The following is an 18,546-nucleotide window of genomic DNA, read 5'->3' on the forward strand; positions in this document are numbered from 1 at the left end:
CCTATTAGGGACACCTGCCTCTAGAAGGTAGAAATGTGTTTTTAGGGTCTGTAATACTTTTGGTTGATTTTCAAATTCCCTGTAATGTCAGTGTTTTGTTCACTTTTAAATGTAATCTACAAAATGTTATCTTTTAGATTTTCCTTTCTGGACTTTGCATCAATCTCTTCAGTATGTTTTGGATTTGTGTGATTCAATATTAAAAAAGAATCCGTACATTATTTCCTGTAGAAACTCTGTTACCAACTCGACAACAGCCAACTTTGAGCCCAGTCTGGATTACTGCGTGGTGAAGGTTCCCCGCTGGGACCTCAGCAAGTTCCTCAGGGTTTCCACCACGATCGGCAGCTCCATGAAGAGCGTCGGTAAGAGAATCTTTATTAATTATAGTATGCGTGGAGAAAGGAACCTTGGTCTTCTAATTCTGTAAACAAATAGTCTGTAAGTAGATCCTCGTCGGTGTTCTTCTCCACAGGTGAGGTGATGGCTATCGGCCGCAGCTTTGAGGAGGCCTTCCAGAAAGCTCTGAGGATGGTGGACGAGAACTGCGTCGGCTTTGACCACACCATCAAGCCCGTCTCTGAAGAGGTACGAAAGAAGATAATAAGACTTAATAAGTCACGTACTGCTTGTTGACAACTGTTCCCTCTTTGACTTGTTAAGCCCAGTTATCAACACCGTCATATACAAACTATAATCATGCGGGAAAAGGCCTCCACCAGGAAAAAAATGACAAGTTGGGCCAACAGATGGTGCTAAAGGGCTACTGAGCCAGTATACTGTCAGGTAGATAATACTCTGTTGATTGAAGCCTTACTGGGTCATTGTTTACAGAGGCATACATGTTTACATTTTTATTTATGTTTAAACTAGAATGTCTTGAATAAATGGTAAGACATGGCTGATCTCATCGCTGAGATATAACCAACAAAATACAAGTTGTAGTTCAAAAGTCAAAGTCAACTTTATTGTCAATCTTCCAGTTTGTGTGCAGAGACGGAGAGATCGAAATGCCGTTTCCCACAATCCAGAATACAAACATATAAAGCTATATAAACACAATCATACATATGCACACATTAAGACCTTAATAAAAGCACAATAATCAATAGATACAAAAAAACAGTCGCTTCAATATCTTTGGGAAATGTACTTTAGTGCAAGACTGTCCATAGCAGTGTCTGGTGCTGGGTCTGAGTGTCTGAGTGTCTGAGTGTCTGAGTGTGTGGGTGTGTGGGTGTCTGAGTGTGTGGGTGTGTGGGTGTCTGAGTGTGTGGGTGTCTGAGTGTGTGGGTGTCTGAGTGTGTGAGTGTCCGGGTGTGTGAGTGTCTGAGTGTGTGGGGTGTTCAAGTCCAGTGGGGATGGAGGGGAGATGAATCGATCCATTGAGATGCCTGACCGTGCCTCCTTCCTGCCCCTCTTTTCTCCAGGAGCTGCAGACTCCCACGGACAAGCGTATCTTCGTTCTGGCGTCTGCGCTCAGAGCCAACTACACGGTGGATCAGCTGTACGACCTCACCAAGATCGACCGCTGGTTCCTGCACAAGATGAAGAACATCACCGACCACGAGAAGCTGCTGGAGACATACAACCAGGTGAGCATAAACCATACGGTGGTACTTTAACCGGCACCGGACTTTTCAACAGTGTTTGAAAGGCGGGGAAAGTGAGACGGAGTGTACCCAGAGACATCAACGGACACATATCAAGACACAATACGTGAACAGCAAACATTTAACATACCAGCACGGCCATGTTGTTGGACATGAGCAGCATCTCCACTGTGTGTAGTCTTTGTTGACGTTGTTCCTCCCGTCAGGACGAGACGGCCATGCCTTCAGAGGTGATGAGGAAGGCCAAGCAGCTGGGATTCTCCGATAAGCAGATAGCGCAGGCGGTGCAGAGGTGAGAGGGAACGAGATGCGATATCTCTCAGGCTGCGGCCGTGATGGACATGTCAACAAACAACAACATTTCAGTTTGTTGATTTGTATCCGTGTGTACCTGCCCAAGAACTGCACATCGGAAATGACCTCATAGCTTAATTTGGCATAATCGTCTTTTTTTTAAAATTATGGTCCTTATAACAATTAAATTATAATACAAAATAATTCCATATAATTAAATGCAAATAAAAAACAATTGAATAATAAAAAAAAGAATTACATTATAATTATAATAATTGAAACAAATGTATTAATTAATAACTAAACAAATATATTAAGTAATAATAATCTATTAAATATATATATAATAATAAAAATGTTTATTTAATTTCTCAGAGAATATAAAATGTTCCTTTTGAATATCAGCCCCTTACACTTTAACGTATTTATTTATTTTACCTACAATGTCTTTAATATGCAGTCGTCTTACTACATAATATTTAGCATGTTTTCCAGTTTATTCTCCGTTTTCAAAGTGTATGTTCTTACATTTGTTTAATCTTTCTTTTCGTAATTACCCTTATATATTCCCACACATCCTTACTGCCACTCTCCGCCCTACAGCACGGAGCTGGTGGTGAGGAAGCTGCGTCACGATTGGTCGATCCTGCCCGTAGTGAAGCAGATCGACACGGTGGCGGCAGAATGGCCCGCCTTCACGAACTACCTTTACCTGACGTACCACGGCACGGAGGACGACCTGGGCTTCGTGGACCAGCACGTGATGGTGATCGGATCGGGGGTTTACCGCATCGGCAGCAGCGTGGAGTTCGACTGGTGTGCCGTCGGCTGCATCACCGAGCTCAGGAAGGTGAGGGTCAATTAAAATGCAATTATTGTAACGTCTTTTTTAATCTCAATCTGATAAATGTCTTCGGACTGAAATGGAAGCAAGGGGAAATGTTTGTGTTGATTATCGGTTGATTTTTGTCTGATTTGAAAACATTTTGATACCGATTAAAGCCTTTCATTATAGATCACTAATTATTCTATATATTTGTATTTAGCCGAAGAAGATTATACATGGAACATAGTGCTGTGTCGATGCTCAATTCAATTTACATGAAATCATTTGTAAAGTTATAAAAACTCACATCAATAAAACAGATGAAGAAACATAGGTATAGATCAGTGCTCCCCCTAGTGGTCCGTGAGTATATTGGTAACATTTCACATTTGAAATAAATAAATACATTTAAGTTTTCCGCACTCTCGCGGGAATATCTCCGCAATGGAGCGAGCTTAAGTTTCACTTTCGATTGCGTGATATAGCCCAGCGCAACACCTTCGTCACACATGTTGCCACTTGTTTGTACCATTTTCAGGCGATTTGTAATCTGTTCTAGAAAAACGATGTGTTTTGGGATATTTGTGGAGTTAGGTGGTCCGCGAGTGTTTTTTTATTGGTTAAGTGTCCTTGGTGTGAACAAGTTTGAGAAACACTGGGATAGATTTTATTGGAGAATTGAAAAGTATTGAAAACAAGCAAATAAAAACAATTGAATAATACATTATTAAATTACATAAAAAATATAAACAAACAAAAAAAGTATATGCAGAATATATGTAAATGTAAGAATTGGACCATCATTTAAAATAGTTAAATATAATTTATTACATTTGAAATGATTTAATTGTTTAAAAAAAACATCTGGAATTGTAATAAAAACCGGATTAAATGAGTTAAACTGTAATAAGACATTTATTTAATTTACATCAATTCTATATGTTCTACTCTTAGCAGTTATTATTGTATTAACATGTCTCCCATTAACCGCAGATGGGGTATAAGACCATCATGGTGAACTACAACCCGGAGACGGTCAGCACGGACTACGACATGTGTGACCGCCTCTACTTCGACGAGATCTCCTTCGAGGTAAGACACGTCAAAACATGTCTCTTCTACATCAACATGTGTCCCCTCTTCTTCATGTCTCTTCTACATCAACATGTGTCCCCTCTTCTTCATGTCTCTTCTACATCAACACGTGTCCCCTCTTCTTCATGTCTCTTCTACATCAACACGTGTCCCCTCTTCTTCATGTCTCTTCTACATCAACATGTGTCCCCTCTTCTTCATGTCTCTTCTCCATCAACATGTGTCCCCTCTTCTTCATGTCTCTTCTACATCAACATGTGTCCCCTCTTCTTCATGTCTCTTCTACATCAACATGTGTCCCCTCTTCTCCATGTCTCTTCTACATCAACATGTGTCCCCTCTTCTCCATGTCTCTTCTACATCAACATGTGTCCCCTCTTCTCCATGTCTCTTCTACATCAACATGTGTCCCCCCTTTAACGAGGATCCTCCATATCTCAGGTGGTGATGGATATCTACGAGCGGGAGAACCCAGAGGGGGTGATCCTCTCCATGGGGGGCCAGCTGCCCAACAACATCGCCATGTCTCTGCACCGCCAGCAGTGCCGCATCCTGGGAACGTCGCCGGAGTTCATCGACAGCGCGGAGAACCGGTTCAAGTTCTCCAGGATGCTCGACACCATCGGGATCAGCCAGCCGCTGTGGAAGGAGCTCTCCGACAACGAGGTGCGGCGCTTCGGATTCGAGGGAGAATGTCTTTCTTAAGCAATATGTTTAATTAAGCCTTTGATGTCTTGGAGTGTTTCTCTGCATACCCTGTGGATGAGAGCAACACAAGCGTCACTTCCAGGCGTTATTACGGCCCCGCCCACTTTTGGGATAAAACATTTGCTGTCCTTTGAATGGTGGTAAATACAGATTCTGAAATGTTCGGCAAGGAAATTAAGAAAAGCGCACTTTTTTGAATTTTAAGAAGCCCAATTATGATGATCGGAAAGTATTATACAAACTATGTCATTGGACATCGATGACCTGCGTCGATTTATAGTTTAATTTAAATCAATAAGGAAATGATGTCCGGTCAATCTGTTGGAGGACGAGCGGCAGGAAGCAATCTGGCACTGAAGCTGCTTCTTTTACCGTCCTTATTTCTGTAGTGGAAGAAAAGAAACCGTAACTGGGGATTCATTTGTTGTCGAATGTGCAATATATGACGTGGCACCTTTTAAGACATGAAGAAACTATTAATTTCCACGTCGCTCTGATGCGTGATTTCCCCCCAAAAGTGGGCAGGGCCAGGAAGTGACGTAGGCGTTTCTCTCATCCATGTAAAACAGAGGAAGTCTTTAATAATACACGTTTTTTTTTCCCCACTTTCTTCCATTTATTCAGTCTGCCATGAAGTTTTGTGAGACGGTGGGTTATCCCTGTCTGGTTCGCCCGTCCTACGTTCTGAGCGGAGCGGCCATGAACGTGGCCTACACTGACGCAGACCTCGAGAAATACCTGACCAACGCCATCGCTGTGTCCAAAGAATACCCCGTCGTCATCTCCAAATTCATTCAGGAGGCCAAGGTGAGAAAAAAACCCTCTTTCAAGGGGACCTAATACATACAGTCTTCTCTACATCAACATGTGTCCCCGGTGTGTCGGGGGACTCACGCAGCGTCAGGAAATAAAACTCTCTCTCTTTTCCTCCGTACCCAAATCTCTAAAAACGGGGAACAACGGAGCTGATCCAGATTTGCGTCCGATATGACGTAACATCTGAAATGTGGACCCACGGCCCAATCAGAAACGTTGCTATCAGAAACAATGCCCGACTGTTTTGGACGTAATATGGTCGGTGTTTACATTAGCATCGCTAACACTCGGAGCTAACCTGTGCTGGAGAGCATGTGTGTGAAGAAGCAGGAAGTAGAAAGGAACTCACCTTGTGGTATAACCGGCAAGAGAGAAAGCCTTTGAGCTCCAGACTGCTTCAGAGAGGATCCTTGATGTGGTTTGGAACAGGATGGCGTTTAATCGCGGCAGTGTTTAGCTGACAATCTGCTGCCGGTAGAATCAGCACTTTTGAAACAGGAAGTGAAACAGAGGGATATGAGGCATGTTTTTTATATATTTGTATATCTCTGAGACCGATAATATATGCCTAAAATAGCATAATAGGAAACCTTTAGGTAAAAGTTGAGCTCTTAAGATGTCAGAACGTGTCCCCGAGTTTCTGTAACATTTGTTAATCCTCCAGGAGATCGACGTGGACGCCGTGGCGTGTGACGGCGTGGTGATCGCCATCGCAGTGTCTGAACACGTGGAGAACGCAGGAGTTCACTCCGGAGACGCCACTCTGGTGACTCCGGCGCAGGACATCAACCAGAAGACCATGGAGCGGATCAAGGTGATCGTGCACGCCATCGGCCAGGAGCTGCAGGTCACCGGACCCTTCAACCTGCAGCTGATCGCCAAGGTGAGCAGCGGGAGGTCGTGACATTCTTACGTTGATCAGACGGTTATTGAAGACGCACAGAAAAGACATTTGGTGCGTTGATAGGAACCACAGTTACTAGTGTTCAACACTTCAAAGCTACGAGTGTTCAGCGCAGTCTCTACTATTGTTCAGCAGTTGACCAGCCACGCGTAGTTGATGTTCACTTGAAGGCGTACAAAAAACAGGCCGTTTGTCCTGAAATGTGGAGTTTCAACACTCACTTGCTCATCTTTTGGGGAGGAGCATCAAGCCCCAAGGAAGTGCGCAGGACTCAGATGAGAATATTCGTTGTGGCCAAACGGCGGTACTGCACTTCCGTTTGGTTGCCAGGCCCGGAAACACTTTTCCCCATTGACTAACATCGGGAAAGAGACGTCTGTAAATCGCTGGATAATTTTTTTTAAACTAGATAAACTACCCAGTATGAACACTTGTATAGCCCTTATTAAAAACATTCGGTCCTCAAGTTGTAAAATGTGCTAATAACGTTATTCTGAGAGTTATTTCCCTCGGCATTATGAACGCGCATCCAACCCACGGGACCGCGCCGCCCGGCACGTTCATGTTACGTGTCCCGACCAATCAGAGCACACTGCTCACAGGGAGGGCGGGGGCTGGAGCTATTGGAGCTACAACGAGCCGTTAAAGGCAGAGAGTGAAATTCAGTGAATCCACGTAGTACAGAGATGCTGTTTGAGAAACCAATGTGAGTTGCGTTTCTCTTTACCCAAGGGTGCACAATAAGAACGGACCCATATCGTCTTACTGCCAGCCCACGGAGCTGTAATAATGGATATATTGCACATGTTTGCTGTAATTCATTACTACATGGGCTGTATGATTACATCTTGTACTGTAAATGTTGTATTAAATAAAGTTAATATTACTTATTATTATAAGTATATATATATATACAGTGCAATCATTCTTTCATGCTAAATGAAGCTCTGTTGGATATCACTAGATCCTGTTGCAGCGTAATAGAAGTACATAACGATTGATGTGTACATTAGCATCATTACTAGCTAGCCGCTAGCTGCTAACTGCCGCCTCGTTGATATCAAATCCATCATAACAACAATCCATTACCCTGCTGTCATGAACGTGCGGTGCCGTGCCATGGGCAGCATACAGCTACAGACGGTACAGTTAACTGAGCAAAATCAACATAATTGTGTCAATTATTGAAATGGTCTTGGCTTAATCTCAGACCACTGAATCGCCATTAAGAGACAGGGAAAAATATCCTTTTTAGAGATTGTTTTAAGTCAATTTACAGAAATTAGAACGGGTAAATCTTTACAAACAATGAGAGGATTAAATTCCAGCTAAGGTGAAATGTCTATCATACTGTAGCACACTCTGATACAAGGCTTTCGTTAAAGTGCTAATCAAGAAAGCAGACGAGGTCGTTGCATCGAGGTTTGTGTTCTCTGTTACATCCTGCCGTTCTTTCTCTTCTCCCAGGATGACCAGCTGAAGGTGATCGAGTGCAACGTCCGAGTCTCACGCTCCTTCCCCTTCGTCTCCAAAACTCTCGGCGTAGACCTTGTTGCCCTGGCAACGCAGGCCATCGTGGGGCAGGAAGTGGAGCCAATTGGGCTGATGAGAGGGAAGGGGATAGTGGGAGTGAAGGTAAACAAGTCACTTGATTTTTACTTAAAGGTCACCTGTTATGCAAAGTCCTCTTCTTCATGTCTCTTCTACATCAGCATGTGTCCCCTCTTCTTCATGTCTCTTCTACATCAACATGTGTCCCCTCTTCTTCATGTCTCTTCTACATCAACATGTGTCCCCTCTTCTTCATGTCTCTTCTACATCAACATGTGTCCCCTCTTCTTCATGTCTCTTCTACATCAACATGTGTCCCCTCTTCTTCATGTCTCTTCTACATCAACATGTGTCCCCTCTTCTTCATGTCTCTTCTACATCAACATGTGTCCCCTCTTCTTCATGTCTCTTCTACATCAACATGTGTCCCCTCTTCTTCATGTCTCTTCTACATCAACATGTGTCCCCTCTTCTTCATGTCTCTTCTACATCAACATGTGTCCCCTCTTCTCCATGTCTCTTCCACATCAACACGTGTCCCTTCTTCTTCATGTCTCTTCCACATCAACATGTGTCCCCTCTTCTTCATGTCTCTTCTACATCAACATGTGTCCCCTCTTCTTCATGTCTCTTCCACATCAACATGTGTCCCCTCTTCTTCATGTCTCTTCCACATCAACATGTGTCCCCTCTTCTTCATGTCTCTTCTACATCAACATGTGTCCCCTATTCTTCATGTCTCTTCTACATCAACATGTGTCCCCTCTTCTTCATGTCTCTTCTACATCAACATGTGTCCCCTCTTCTTCCATGTCTCTTCTACATCAACATGTGTCCCCTCTTCTCCATGTCTCTTCTACATCAACATGTGTCCCCTCTTCTCCATGTCTCTTCTACATCAACATGTGTCCCCTCTTCTTCCATGTCTCTTCTACATCAACATGTGTCCCCTCTTCTTCATGTCTCTTCTACATCAACATGTGTCCCCTCTTCTTCATGTCTCTTCTACATCAACATGTGTCCCCTCTTCTTCATGTCTCTTCTACATCAACATGTGTCCCCTCTTCTTCATGTCTCTTCTACATCAACATGTGTCCCCTCTTCTTCATGTCTCTTCTACATCAACATGTGTCCCCTCTTCTCATGTCTCTTCTACATCAACATGTGTCCCCTCTTCTTCATGTCTCTTCTACATCAACATGTGTCCCCTCTTCTTCATGTCTCTTCTACATCAACATGTGTCCCCTCTTCTTCATGTCTCTTCTACATCAACATGTGTCCCCTCTTCTTCATGTCTCTTCTACATCAACATGTGTCCCCTCTTCTTCATGTCTCTTCTACATCAACATGTGTCCCCTCTTCTTCAAGTCTCTTCCACATCAACATGTGTCCCCTCTTCTTCATGTCTCTTCTACATCAACATGTGTCCCCTCTTCTTCATGTCTCCTCTACATCAACATGTGTCCCCTCTTCTTCATGTCTCTTCTACATCAACATGTGTCCCCTCTTCTTCATGTCTCCTCTACATCAACATGTGTCCCCTCTTCTTCATGTCTCTTCTACATCAACATGTGTCCCCTCTTCTTCATGTCTCCTCTACATCAACATGTGTCCCCTCTTCTTCATGTCTCTTCCACATCAACACGTGTCCCCTATTCTTCATGTCTCTTCCACATCAACACGTGTCCCTTCTTCTTCATGTCTCTTCCACATCAACATGTGTCCCCTCTTCTTCATGTCTCTTCTACATCAACATGTGTCCCCTCTTCTTCATGTCTCTTCTACATCAACATGTGTCCCCTCTTCTTCATGTCTCTTCCTACATCAACATGTGTCCCCTCTTCTTCATGTCTCTTCTACATCAACATGTGTCCCCTATTCTTCATGTCTCTTCTACATCAACATGTGTCCCCTCTTCTTCATGTCTCTTCTACATCAACATGTGTCCCCTCTTCTTCATGTCTCTTCTACATCAACATGTGTCCCCTCTTCTCCATGTCTCTTCTACATCAACATGTGTCCCCTCTTCTCCATGTCTCTTCTACATCAACATGTGTCCCCTCTTCTCCATGTCTCTTCTACATCAACATGTGTCCCCTCTTCTTCATGTCTCTTCTACATCAACATGTGTCCCCTCTTCTTCATGTCTCTTCTACATCAACATGTGTCCCCTCTTCTTCATGTCTCTTCTACATCAACATGTGTCCCCTCTTCTCCATGTCTCTTCTACATCAACATGTGTCCCCTCTTCTTCATGTCTCTTCTACATCAACATGTGTCCCCTCTTCTTCAGGTCTCTTCTACATCAACATGTGTCCCCTCTTCTTCATGTCTCTTCTACATCAACATGTGTCCCCTCTTCTTCATGTCTCTTCTACATCAACATGTGTCCCCTCTTCTTCATGTCTCTTCTACATCAACATGTGTCCCCTCTTCTTCATGTCTCTTCTACATCAACATGTGTCCCCTCTTCTTCATGTCTCTTCTACATCAACATGTGTCCCCTCTTCTTCATGTCTCTTCTACATCAACATGTGTCCCCTCTTCTTCATGTCTCTTCTACATCAACATGTGTCCCCTCTTCTTCATGTCTCTTCTACATCAACATGTGTCCCCTCTTCTTCATGTCTCTTCTACATCAACATGTGTCCCCTCTTCTTCATGTCTCTCTACATCAACATGTGTCCCCTCTTCTTCATGTCTCTTCTACATCAACATGTGTCCCCTCTTCTTCATGTCTCTTCTACATCAACATGTGTCCCCTCTTCTTCATGTCTCCTTCTACATCAACATGTGTCCCCTCTTCTTCATGTCTCTTCTACATCAACATGTGTCCCCTCTTCTTCATGTCTCTTCTACATCAACATGTGTCCCCTCTTCTTCATGTCTCTTCTACATCAACATGTGTCCCCTATTCTTCATGTCTCTTCCACATCAACATGTGTCCCCTCTTCTTCATGTCTCTTCTACATCAACATGTGTCCCCTCTTCTTCAGGTCTCTTCTACATCAACATGTGTCCCCTCTTCTCCATGTCTCTTCTTCATCAACATGTGTCCCCTCTTCTTCAGGTCTCTTCTACATCAACATGTGTCCCCTCTTCTTCAGGTCTCTTCTACATCAACATGTGTCCCCTCTTCTTCAGGTCTCTTCTACATCAACATGTGTCCCCTCTTCTTCATGTCTCTTCTACATCAACATGTGTCCCCTCTTCTTCATGTCTCTTCTACATCAACATGTGTCCCCTCTTCTTCAAGTCTCTTCCACATCAACATGTGTCCCCTCTTCTTCATGTCTCTTCTACATCAACATGTGTCCCCTCTTCTTCATGTCTCTTCTACATCAACATGTGTCCCCTCTGTGGAAAGAGACTCTGAAAGTTTCAGGAACAAAGATTCTCTCTCTTTTTGATCCATTTCTATAAAAACCTGTCTGAAAATGAGCTGATCAGATTGTGGCCACTTTATGATGTCATAACGATGTGTTGTCTTGAGTACCCATTAGCCAATCAGCAACAAGGTAACCCCCCCCCCCCCTTATCACCTGAATCTCCTCTAGAGCTCCATTGTGTTCTTTGTAACCAGATCTCTCTCAGAGGGGCGTGGGGAGGGGCTCCTTGTTTTCATCTAAAGTAACAGACAGAGAATCAGCACTTTGGAAACAGGGCTGAAACAGAGGGGATTATGGGTAATGCTGCAATGATCCATTTGGTGTTTCAGCCAATCAGAGACAGGTTCTGTATATATCTGAGACCTGTGATATACTGATGGAAAACAGTTTAATAGGGACCTTTAAATCAGAGATAACTTTTCACCTCACCACAATATACGTATAACGTGTCCTCCAGGTGCCCCAGTTCTCCTTCTCTCGCCTGGCCGGAGCAGACGTGGTGCTCGGGGTGGAGATGACCAGCACCGGGGAGGTGGCCTGTTTTGGGGAGAACAGATACGAAGCGTACCTGAAAGCCATGCTCTCCACAGGCTTCATAATCCCCAAGAAGAACATCCTGCTCTCCATCGGCAGCTACAAGGTACCGATTCAAGTTCAACGGTTTTATTGCCATGCGCTCAAAGCTACGGTGTAGACATGGCAATGAAATTCTTCTGACCGGAGCTCCTCCAACGATGCAACATATAATAAAATAAACAATAGTGCAAAAAGTCTATATGCATATCAATAGAATCTGATATGTACAAGAACAGAATATGAAATTAAATATTGTACATTAAGACTAAATTAAATACGGTTTATTGCGGTGATAACTATTTCTATATCTAAGTAGATTGCAAGAGGACACACGGGAATGTTTAACCGACTCTCTCCAGCTAATTTATCTCAGCCAAATGTTAGTTATTTGGCGAATACGGTCCGACACAATCCATCCGACCCAGCTGGCAGTCTGAGCGATGCCTCTTCGTGGAGCGATGCACAGACTGAGGCTCATTACAGCACGTGTGCAGTCTTGCGCGGCGATTAGCAGATGGTGCTCGAGGCCACCGAGCCATGTGGAAATAAGTTGTAGCTTTTCCCCCCAAAACAAATCTGTCACATGGCGCCGAGTGCATGATGCAAATAGTTTGGAGAATGGAGAATTCAAAGTAACCATAACAGCCCCAATACAATTAAAGTATATGTATTTTAACGGGTATTTTGTATTTGATCCACAGTAGCTGAATTCTTAAGCTCCAAGTACACATTTTTACACTAGATATAGTAAATGAAACAATGTCATCATTACACCTAACGCATTAAAATGTCATAAAACCGAACATTTGGTAATGAAATATAAAATGATTGACACTAAAGCATATAGAAAATGCTAAATCTCATGAACTAAAAAGCCTGACATATATTGAGCTATATCTCTACACACAACCGTATATTTAGACGTCTTACTATGAAACCGTAATGGGACTGTTCAGAAAGCAATTAAGCGATGTGTACGTATCTATCTGCACGTCTTTGTGGTTCCTCGCCATGTCAAATAGACGGGAGGCTCAATCCGTATCCAATAGAACGGAGACAACTGGAACCATTTCTAGCGCTGATGAGATTTGAATAATTAGGAATGATTGTATGATCCAAAGCTGTGCAGTAACCCACGTCTTCCTCTGAAGATAACATCATACATGTGTGTGTGTGCGTTACAGTACAAGAGTGAGCTGCTGCCCACGGTGCAGGCTCTGGAGTCGATGGGCTACGACCTGTACGCCAGCCTGGGCACCGCTGACTTCTACACAGAGCATGGAGTCAAGGTAACTGAGCAGATGTTGTATACTTTAGTTATGAAACCGCTTGATTGCAGAAAAGTAAGCCGGGTAATTAAGATGTATGCAAATTCACGTTGACTAGAAACTGGAGGAAAAGTCTGAACACGCTTTTCCATTTTCCATCTGCTTTGCCCAACAATAGCACAAGTGCATGTTCCCAAATATAATATTGTGTGACTGACCTTAAGCATCATGTATTTCTCCTTTCTAGATGGTGTGTAAAAATACAAAATAATCCTGACTTCTGATTTTACTACTAATACACTTCATCCTTGTAATTGAATGTAAACTCTACTGTAGGAGATTATTAAAGAGTGTCTTCCTTATCTGAATACAAAAAGATGTATCCAGTCAATGTTCTACTTTTGAAGCTTCGGCGGAAGCCAATCAAATCGTATGCCAGTCCAAGCTCTAGCCAATCAAACCGCGAGCTTGTGTGTCCAGGGCGGGAGATTCATTTGATTGGTTGTTGGTCGGGTTTCAGACACGCCCGCCGGCAAGCTTCGCTGCGTTATAATAATAATAATAATAATAATAATAATAATAATAAATTATATTTCTATATCGCTTTTCTTGAACCCGAAGGCAAGGCAAGTTTATTTATATAGCACTTTTCAACACAAGGCAATTCAAAGTGCTTTACAAAAAACGAAAGACATTAAGAAAATGGCATTTAAAATCAGTATTTAAAAAGAAAAGATAATAAAATAAACATTAAAAGAAAAAATACATGGATAAAAGTTACAGTCCAGTCTAAGATATGAATAGTTCAATTAAAAGCAGCGACAAAAAGAAAAGTCTTCAGCCTGGATTTGAAAGTAGTCAGAGTTGCAGCGGACCTGCAGGTTTCTGGGAGTTTGTTCCAGATATTTGGAGCATAACAACTGAACGCTGCTTCTCCATGTTTAGTTCTGACTCTGGGGACAGAAAGCTGACCAGTCCCTGAAGACCTGAGAGATCTGGATGGTTCATCATTTAGCAGGAGGTCAGAAATGTATTTTGGGCCTAAACCATTCAGCGCTTTATAAACCAGCAGCAGTATTTTGAAATCTATTCTTTGACAAAGCCGCTTGTTGCCTGAGTTATGAGTCTCATAGAGGTTAAGTCAGATAACACTTCATATATCAGAAGTGCTAAATAACATATATCATCTACCCGGTGTATATATGGGTCAGGTAACGCATAATTAGCAGTTATATATATTGAGCAATCGTAAGATCAAACCATAACTCAATTAGCAGGTATCACAAAACATCAACCATATATTCTTTCCCTGCTTTCCCTGCATGTGTGAATACTGTGTGTATTTGTATCTGTATGTGCGTGTGTGCTCAAAAAACCCAACTGTGTATTTGTATGTACTTTTACAAGTGGAAAACTGGATTTCCCCAATCTGCAGGTGCAAGCGGTGGACTGGCCGTTTGAGGAGGAGGAGAGCGACTGCCCCAACAAAGAGAAGCAGCGCAGCATCATGAACTACCTGGAGGAGAACCACTTCGACCTGGTCATCAACCTGTCTGGGAGGATCAGTGGAGGCCGCCGGCTCTCCTCCTTCGTCACCAAGGGTTACCGGACCAGGCGCATGGCCATCGACTACTCTGTGCCGCTCATCATCGACATCAAGTGCACCAAGCTCTTTGTGCAGGTATTATATAATGCTTTGATAACTGTTCGAAAAATATCAATTCTGAACTTTCCCAAAATCTCAAAATCCTGACTTTTCTCACAAATGACTTTTTCTAAATACTTAATTTTTTTCTCAAAATTATGACTTTTTCTAAATACTTAATTTTTTTCTCTAATTTATGACTTTTTCTGCAAATTCTGACTTTTTTTTCTGAAAATTCTTAATTTTTCTCAAAATCCTGATTTATCTCACAAATTATGACTTTTTCTAAATACTTAATTTTTTTCTCAAAATTATAACTTTTTCTAAATACTAAAAAATGTCTCTAATTTATGACTTTTTCTCAAAATCCTGACTTTTCTCAAAATCCTGATTTATCTCACAAATTATGACTTTTTCTAAATACTTTAAAATTCTTAATTGTTCTCAAATTCAGATTTTTTTCCCTCAAAATTCTGAATTTGTCTCAAAATTCTGAACTTTCCAAAAATCTCAAAATCCTGACGTTTTCTCAAAATTAGTCAAAATTATGACTTTCTCAAAATGATTACTTTTTCGAAATACTTAAAGATGTTTAATAATCCCTGGTCCCCGGCTTGAGCTTCAACCTCAGGATCCATGTATCTGTGATCCTCTCCAGAATGGAAGTAGTCATCACATACAGAGCATCAACTAGTTCCTGAACAGTGTCCTTCACATGCTGATATCCAAGAGAGGGAGTCACACAGTCACAAGATGGAGGAATAGAAAGCAGTATTCAATGTTTACTTCAGATTAGCTCCACGTCAGACATGAGCATGCTTGATGTCTATCTCCATAGAGGCTGAGTCATCATCAAATCTGACTTTTGATAAAAAATCTGAATTTGTCTCAAAATTCTGACTTTTTATCAAAATCTCAGAATTCTGACTTTTTATCAAAATTTAAAAATTCTGACTTTTGATCAAAAATCTGACTTTTGATCAAAAATCTGACTTTTTATCAAAATTCTGACTTTCTCAAAATCTCACATTTCTGACTTTTTCCTCAATCTCAAAAATCTGACTTTTTCTCAAAAATCTGACTTTTGATCAAAAATCTGACTTTTGATCAAAAATCTGACTTTTGATCAAAAATCTGACTTCTCTCAAAAATAATAAAAATATGAATTTTTCTCAAAATGTTAGTAATCCCTGGTCACCGGCTTGAGCTTCAATCTCAGGATCCATGTATCTGTGATCCTCTCCAGAATGGAAGTAGTCATCACATACAGAGCATCAACTAGTTCCTGAGCAGTGTCCTTCACATGCTGATATCCAGGAGAGGGAGTCACACAGTCACAAGATGGAGGAATAGAAAGCAGTATGTGAGCAATGTTTACTTCAGATTAGCTCCACGTCAGAAATGAGCATGCTTGTCATATTCAGAATGTTCCCAACATTATCTCTTAGTGCTGCAGAATAGAGCTGCATGATTTGGATCTGTACCAAACGAGGATTTGAGAAGTGATACCATTTGACTTTACTACTCCGTTCAGATACTTTCACATAGTTTGCCTTTACTAAATATTTGTTATAGCTGCAATTTGGATATTGCACTAGTCATTGCGTCTTTCGATAAAATGTGCAGCCCTTCTGAAACAGCTTTGAAAGACAACATGATTAATATGAATGTGTGTTTTTCAGGCTCTTCATCGGGTTGGTCCCACTCCACCAGTGAAAACTCACATCGACAGCATGAGCTCCCAGACGCTGGTCCGTCTGCCGGGTGAGTCTCTGCGACAGGCACAAAAACAATCTTGATTTCATTTGAATGATTGTGGCTAATTTGAGACATTCGGATCGTTTGTCTGCAGCTGCAAAATGGAGGGATTTTTTAAAGATACTACAAAAATATTTGTCAAGTAGAGAGGAGAAGTCCCGCCCATCTACCTCGCCCCATGGGACCTTATTTCGGAAAAATTATGTATTGAAGTCAATGGAGAGAGAAAACTTTGAATTGTGCCACGAATTACACACATGATGTTTGTCAATCTTAAAAAATAATTTCCATGTCAAAAAAGTCAGTTTGTCGTAAAACTGTTGAAATATAAGACGATGAAAAATACGCAACTAGAAAGACTACAAATCCCAGAGTCCCGGTCCCGCATGCTGGCTCTCAGGGACCGACTAACTCCCCTTGTGTGTGCGCAGCTCTCAACGCGCCCAGACTTGCAGTGATTTCCACCTCTTGTAATACTTTCCGCCTCGTTCTGAGAGAAAGAAGTGAAATGTTCCAACGTGACGGCCGTCTGGGTGTGTGGTGCGAGACGGGAGATGTAGTTCATTGAGCGGTTTCACACAAAGAAAGTGTTACTTCAGTTTTACGACACATTTGAATTTTTTTGACTTGCAAAATTATCTTTTAAATTGACAAACATCATATGTGTAATTCGTGGCACAATTCAAACAGGATCGAGAGATACTCTTTCTCTCTCCATTGACTTCAATATAGACTCTTTCCGAAATAAGGTGCCATGGAGGAAAGGGAGGGACTTCGCCTCTCTGAGTCTTTTAATCTTTCCTTAATTTCCCTGCGAGGATCAAAAAAGGTCTAAATCTAAAAGCACAATTGTCAAGCTTTTAAGGGCCAATGATTAACTTATTTAGTCAAGTGAACAGTAGCCCATCCATACAATTAGTTATACAAATATATCCATTCAAATATTTGATAAGGTGTTGCAGTAGTACAATGTCTAGTCTTAATTCTTTCCATACGGAAGAATACAGAGAAAATTCGAATCCCTCAAGAAATACCCAGTATCTGTTTTCACCTTGTCCTAGTTCTAGAAGCTGTTGGAGCGATGTACACGCGGGGATATAAATAAATACTTGTGAAACATCCGAAAGGTTCAAATCTCTCCTGCTTGTCGTGGATTCTCAGGTCTGATCGATGTGCACGTCCACCTGCGGGAGCCCGGGGCCGAACACAAGGAGGACTTCTCCTCCGGTACGGCTGCTGCTCTGGCAGGAGGCGTCACCATGGTGTGTGCCATGCCCAACACCTCCCCCGCCATCACCGACGCCAACACTCTGGCCCTCGTACAGAAGGTAAGACCACGTCCGAAATGATCCAAGACCCCCTGTGGTGTGAAGCACAAGGGTACGCGACAAATGTGGATTTTAATAACCTAAAATATATATATATATACAGTTTTTAGGAACAAAATCAATTTAGATTAGGTTTAATATAAACAGATCTTGTTGACAATCACTAAAGTAAACAAGATTCCGTGCACTCAATTTAGAAAAGTAAAGAAAAAAATGATTTTAATTAAAAAATCAGCACAACCTGAAGGACGTGTGGTGGGTGTGAGGCTTCTAGTTACAGCCTTCACAGCATGCTTTCAATCAAAGTTGACTGAAGTCTTGTGTTCCATTTTGCTGTAACTCCATCGTATACAATGTCTGTTTTTAATCCGTGAAGCCCACCGTGTTTTGTGATATTGGGCTAACAAATAAAGTTTGATTTGAATTTGAACTTCAGCTGGCCAAAGCGGGCTGCCGCTGTGACTACGCCCTGTACCTCGGCGCTGCTTCGGATAACGCCGCCATCCTGCCGTCCATCGCCAGCCAGGCGGTGGGTCTGAAGATGTATCTGAACGACACGTACTCCACTCTCAAGATGGACAACGTGGCTCTCTGGATGGAGGTAGGCCTCGCCTTGTTCACGTTGCAAATGGACCGGCTGTGGTGCAAGAAGAAATTCAGATAATCGTAATATCTTATTGTTGTATATTTTTAAACCTCGACAAACCACTTTAGTTTACAGGTGTTCTATCATTGTAGTTATTATGGGACTTTTCTTACACTATTAGGTGTCAGG

At 42.1% G+C, this 18,546-nt stretch overlaps 1 protein-coding gene across 1 annotated transcript in view; it reads left to right on the top strand.

Moving 5' to 3' along the window:
- cad (carbamoyl-phosphate synthetase 2, aspartate transcarbamylase, and dihydroorotase) overlaps window positions 1–18,546 on the top strand; it is a 56,869-nt gene that overhangs the window by 20,133 nt on the left and 18,190 nt on the right. Inside the window, exons 15-30 of the mRNA XM_034076014.1 lie at window positions 232–365; window positions 476–588; window positions 1,431–1,595; window positions 1,820–1,905; window positions 2,511–2,757; window positions 3,727–3,825; window positions 4,270–4,494; window positions 5,161–5,343; window positions 6,017–6,235; window positions 7,724–7,891; window positions 11,654–11,836; window positions 12,957–13,061; window positions 14,476–14,721; window positions 16,368–16,449; window positions 17,605–17,771; window positions 18,208–18,372. Coding sequence (XP_033931905.1) covers window positions 232–365; window positions 476–588; window positions 1,431–1,595; window positions 1,820–1,905; window positions 2,511–2,757; window positions 3,727–3,825; window positions 4,270–4,494; window positions 5,161–5,343; window positions 6,017–6,235; window positions 7,724–7,891; window positions 11,654–11,836; window positions 12,957–13,061; window positions 14,476–14,721; window positions 16,368–16,449; window positions 17,605–17,771; window positions 18,208–18,372 — 2,587 coding nt within the window. The remainder of the gene's footprint in view (window positions 1–231; window positions 366–475; window positions 589–1,430; window positions 1,596–1,819; window positions 1,906–2,510; window positions 2,758–3,726; window positions 3,826–4,269; window positions 4,495–5,160; window positions 5,344–6,016; window positions 6,236–7,723; window positions 7,892–11,653; window positions 11,837–12,956; window positions 13,062–14,475; window positions 14,722–16,367; window positions 16,450–17,604; window positions 17,772–18,207; window positions 18,373–18,546) is intronic.

Source organism: Pseudochaenichthys georgianus, chromosome 24 (genome assembly GCF_902827115.2).
Source record: "Pseudochaenichthys georgianus chromosome 24, fPseGeo1.2, whole genome shotgun sequence".
Classification (NCBI taxonomy): domain Eukaryota; kingdom Metazoa; phylum Chordata; class Actinopteri; order Perciformes; family Channichthyidae; genus Pseudochaenichthys; species Pseudochaenichthys georgianus.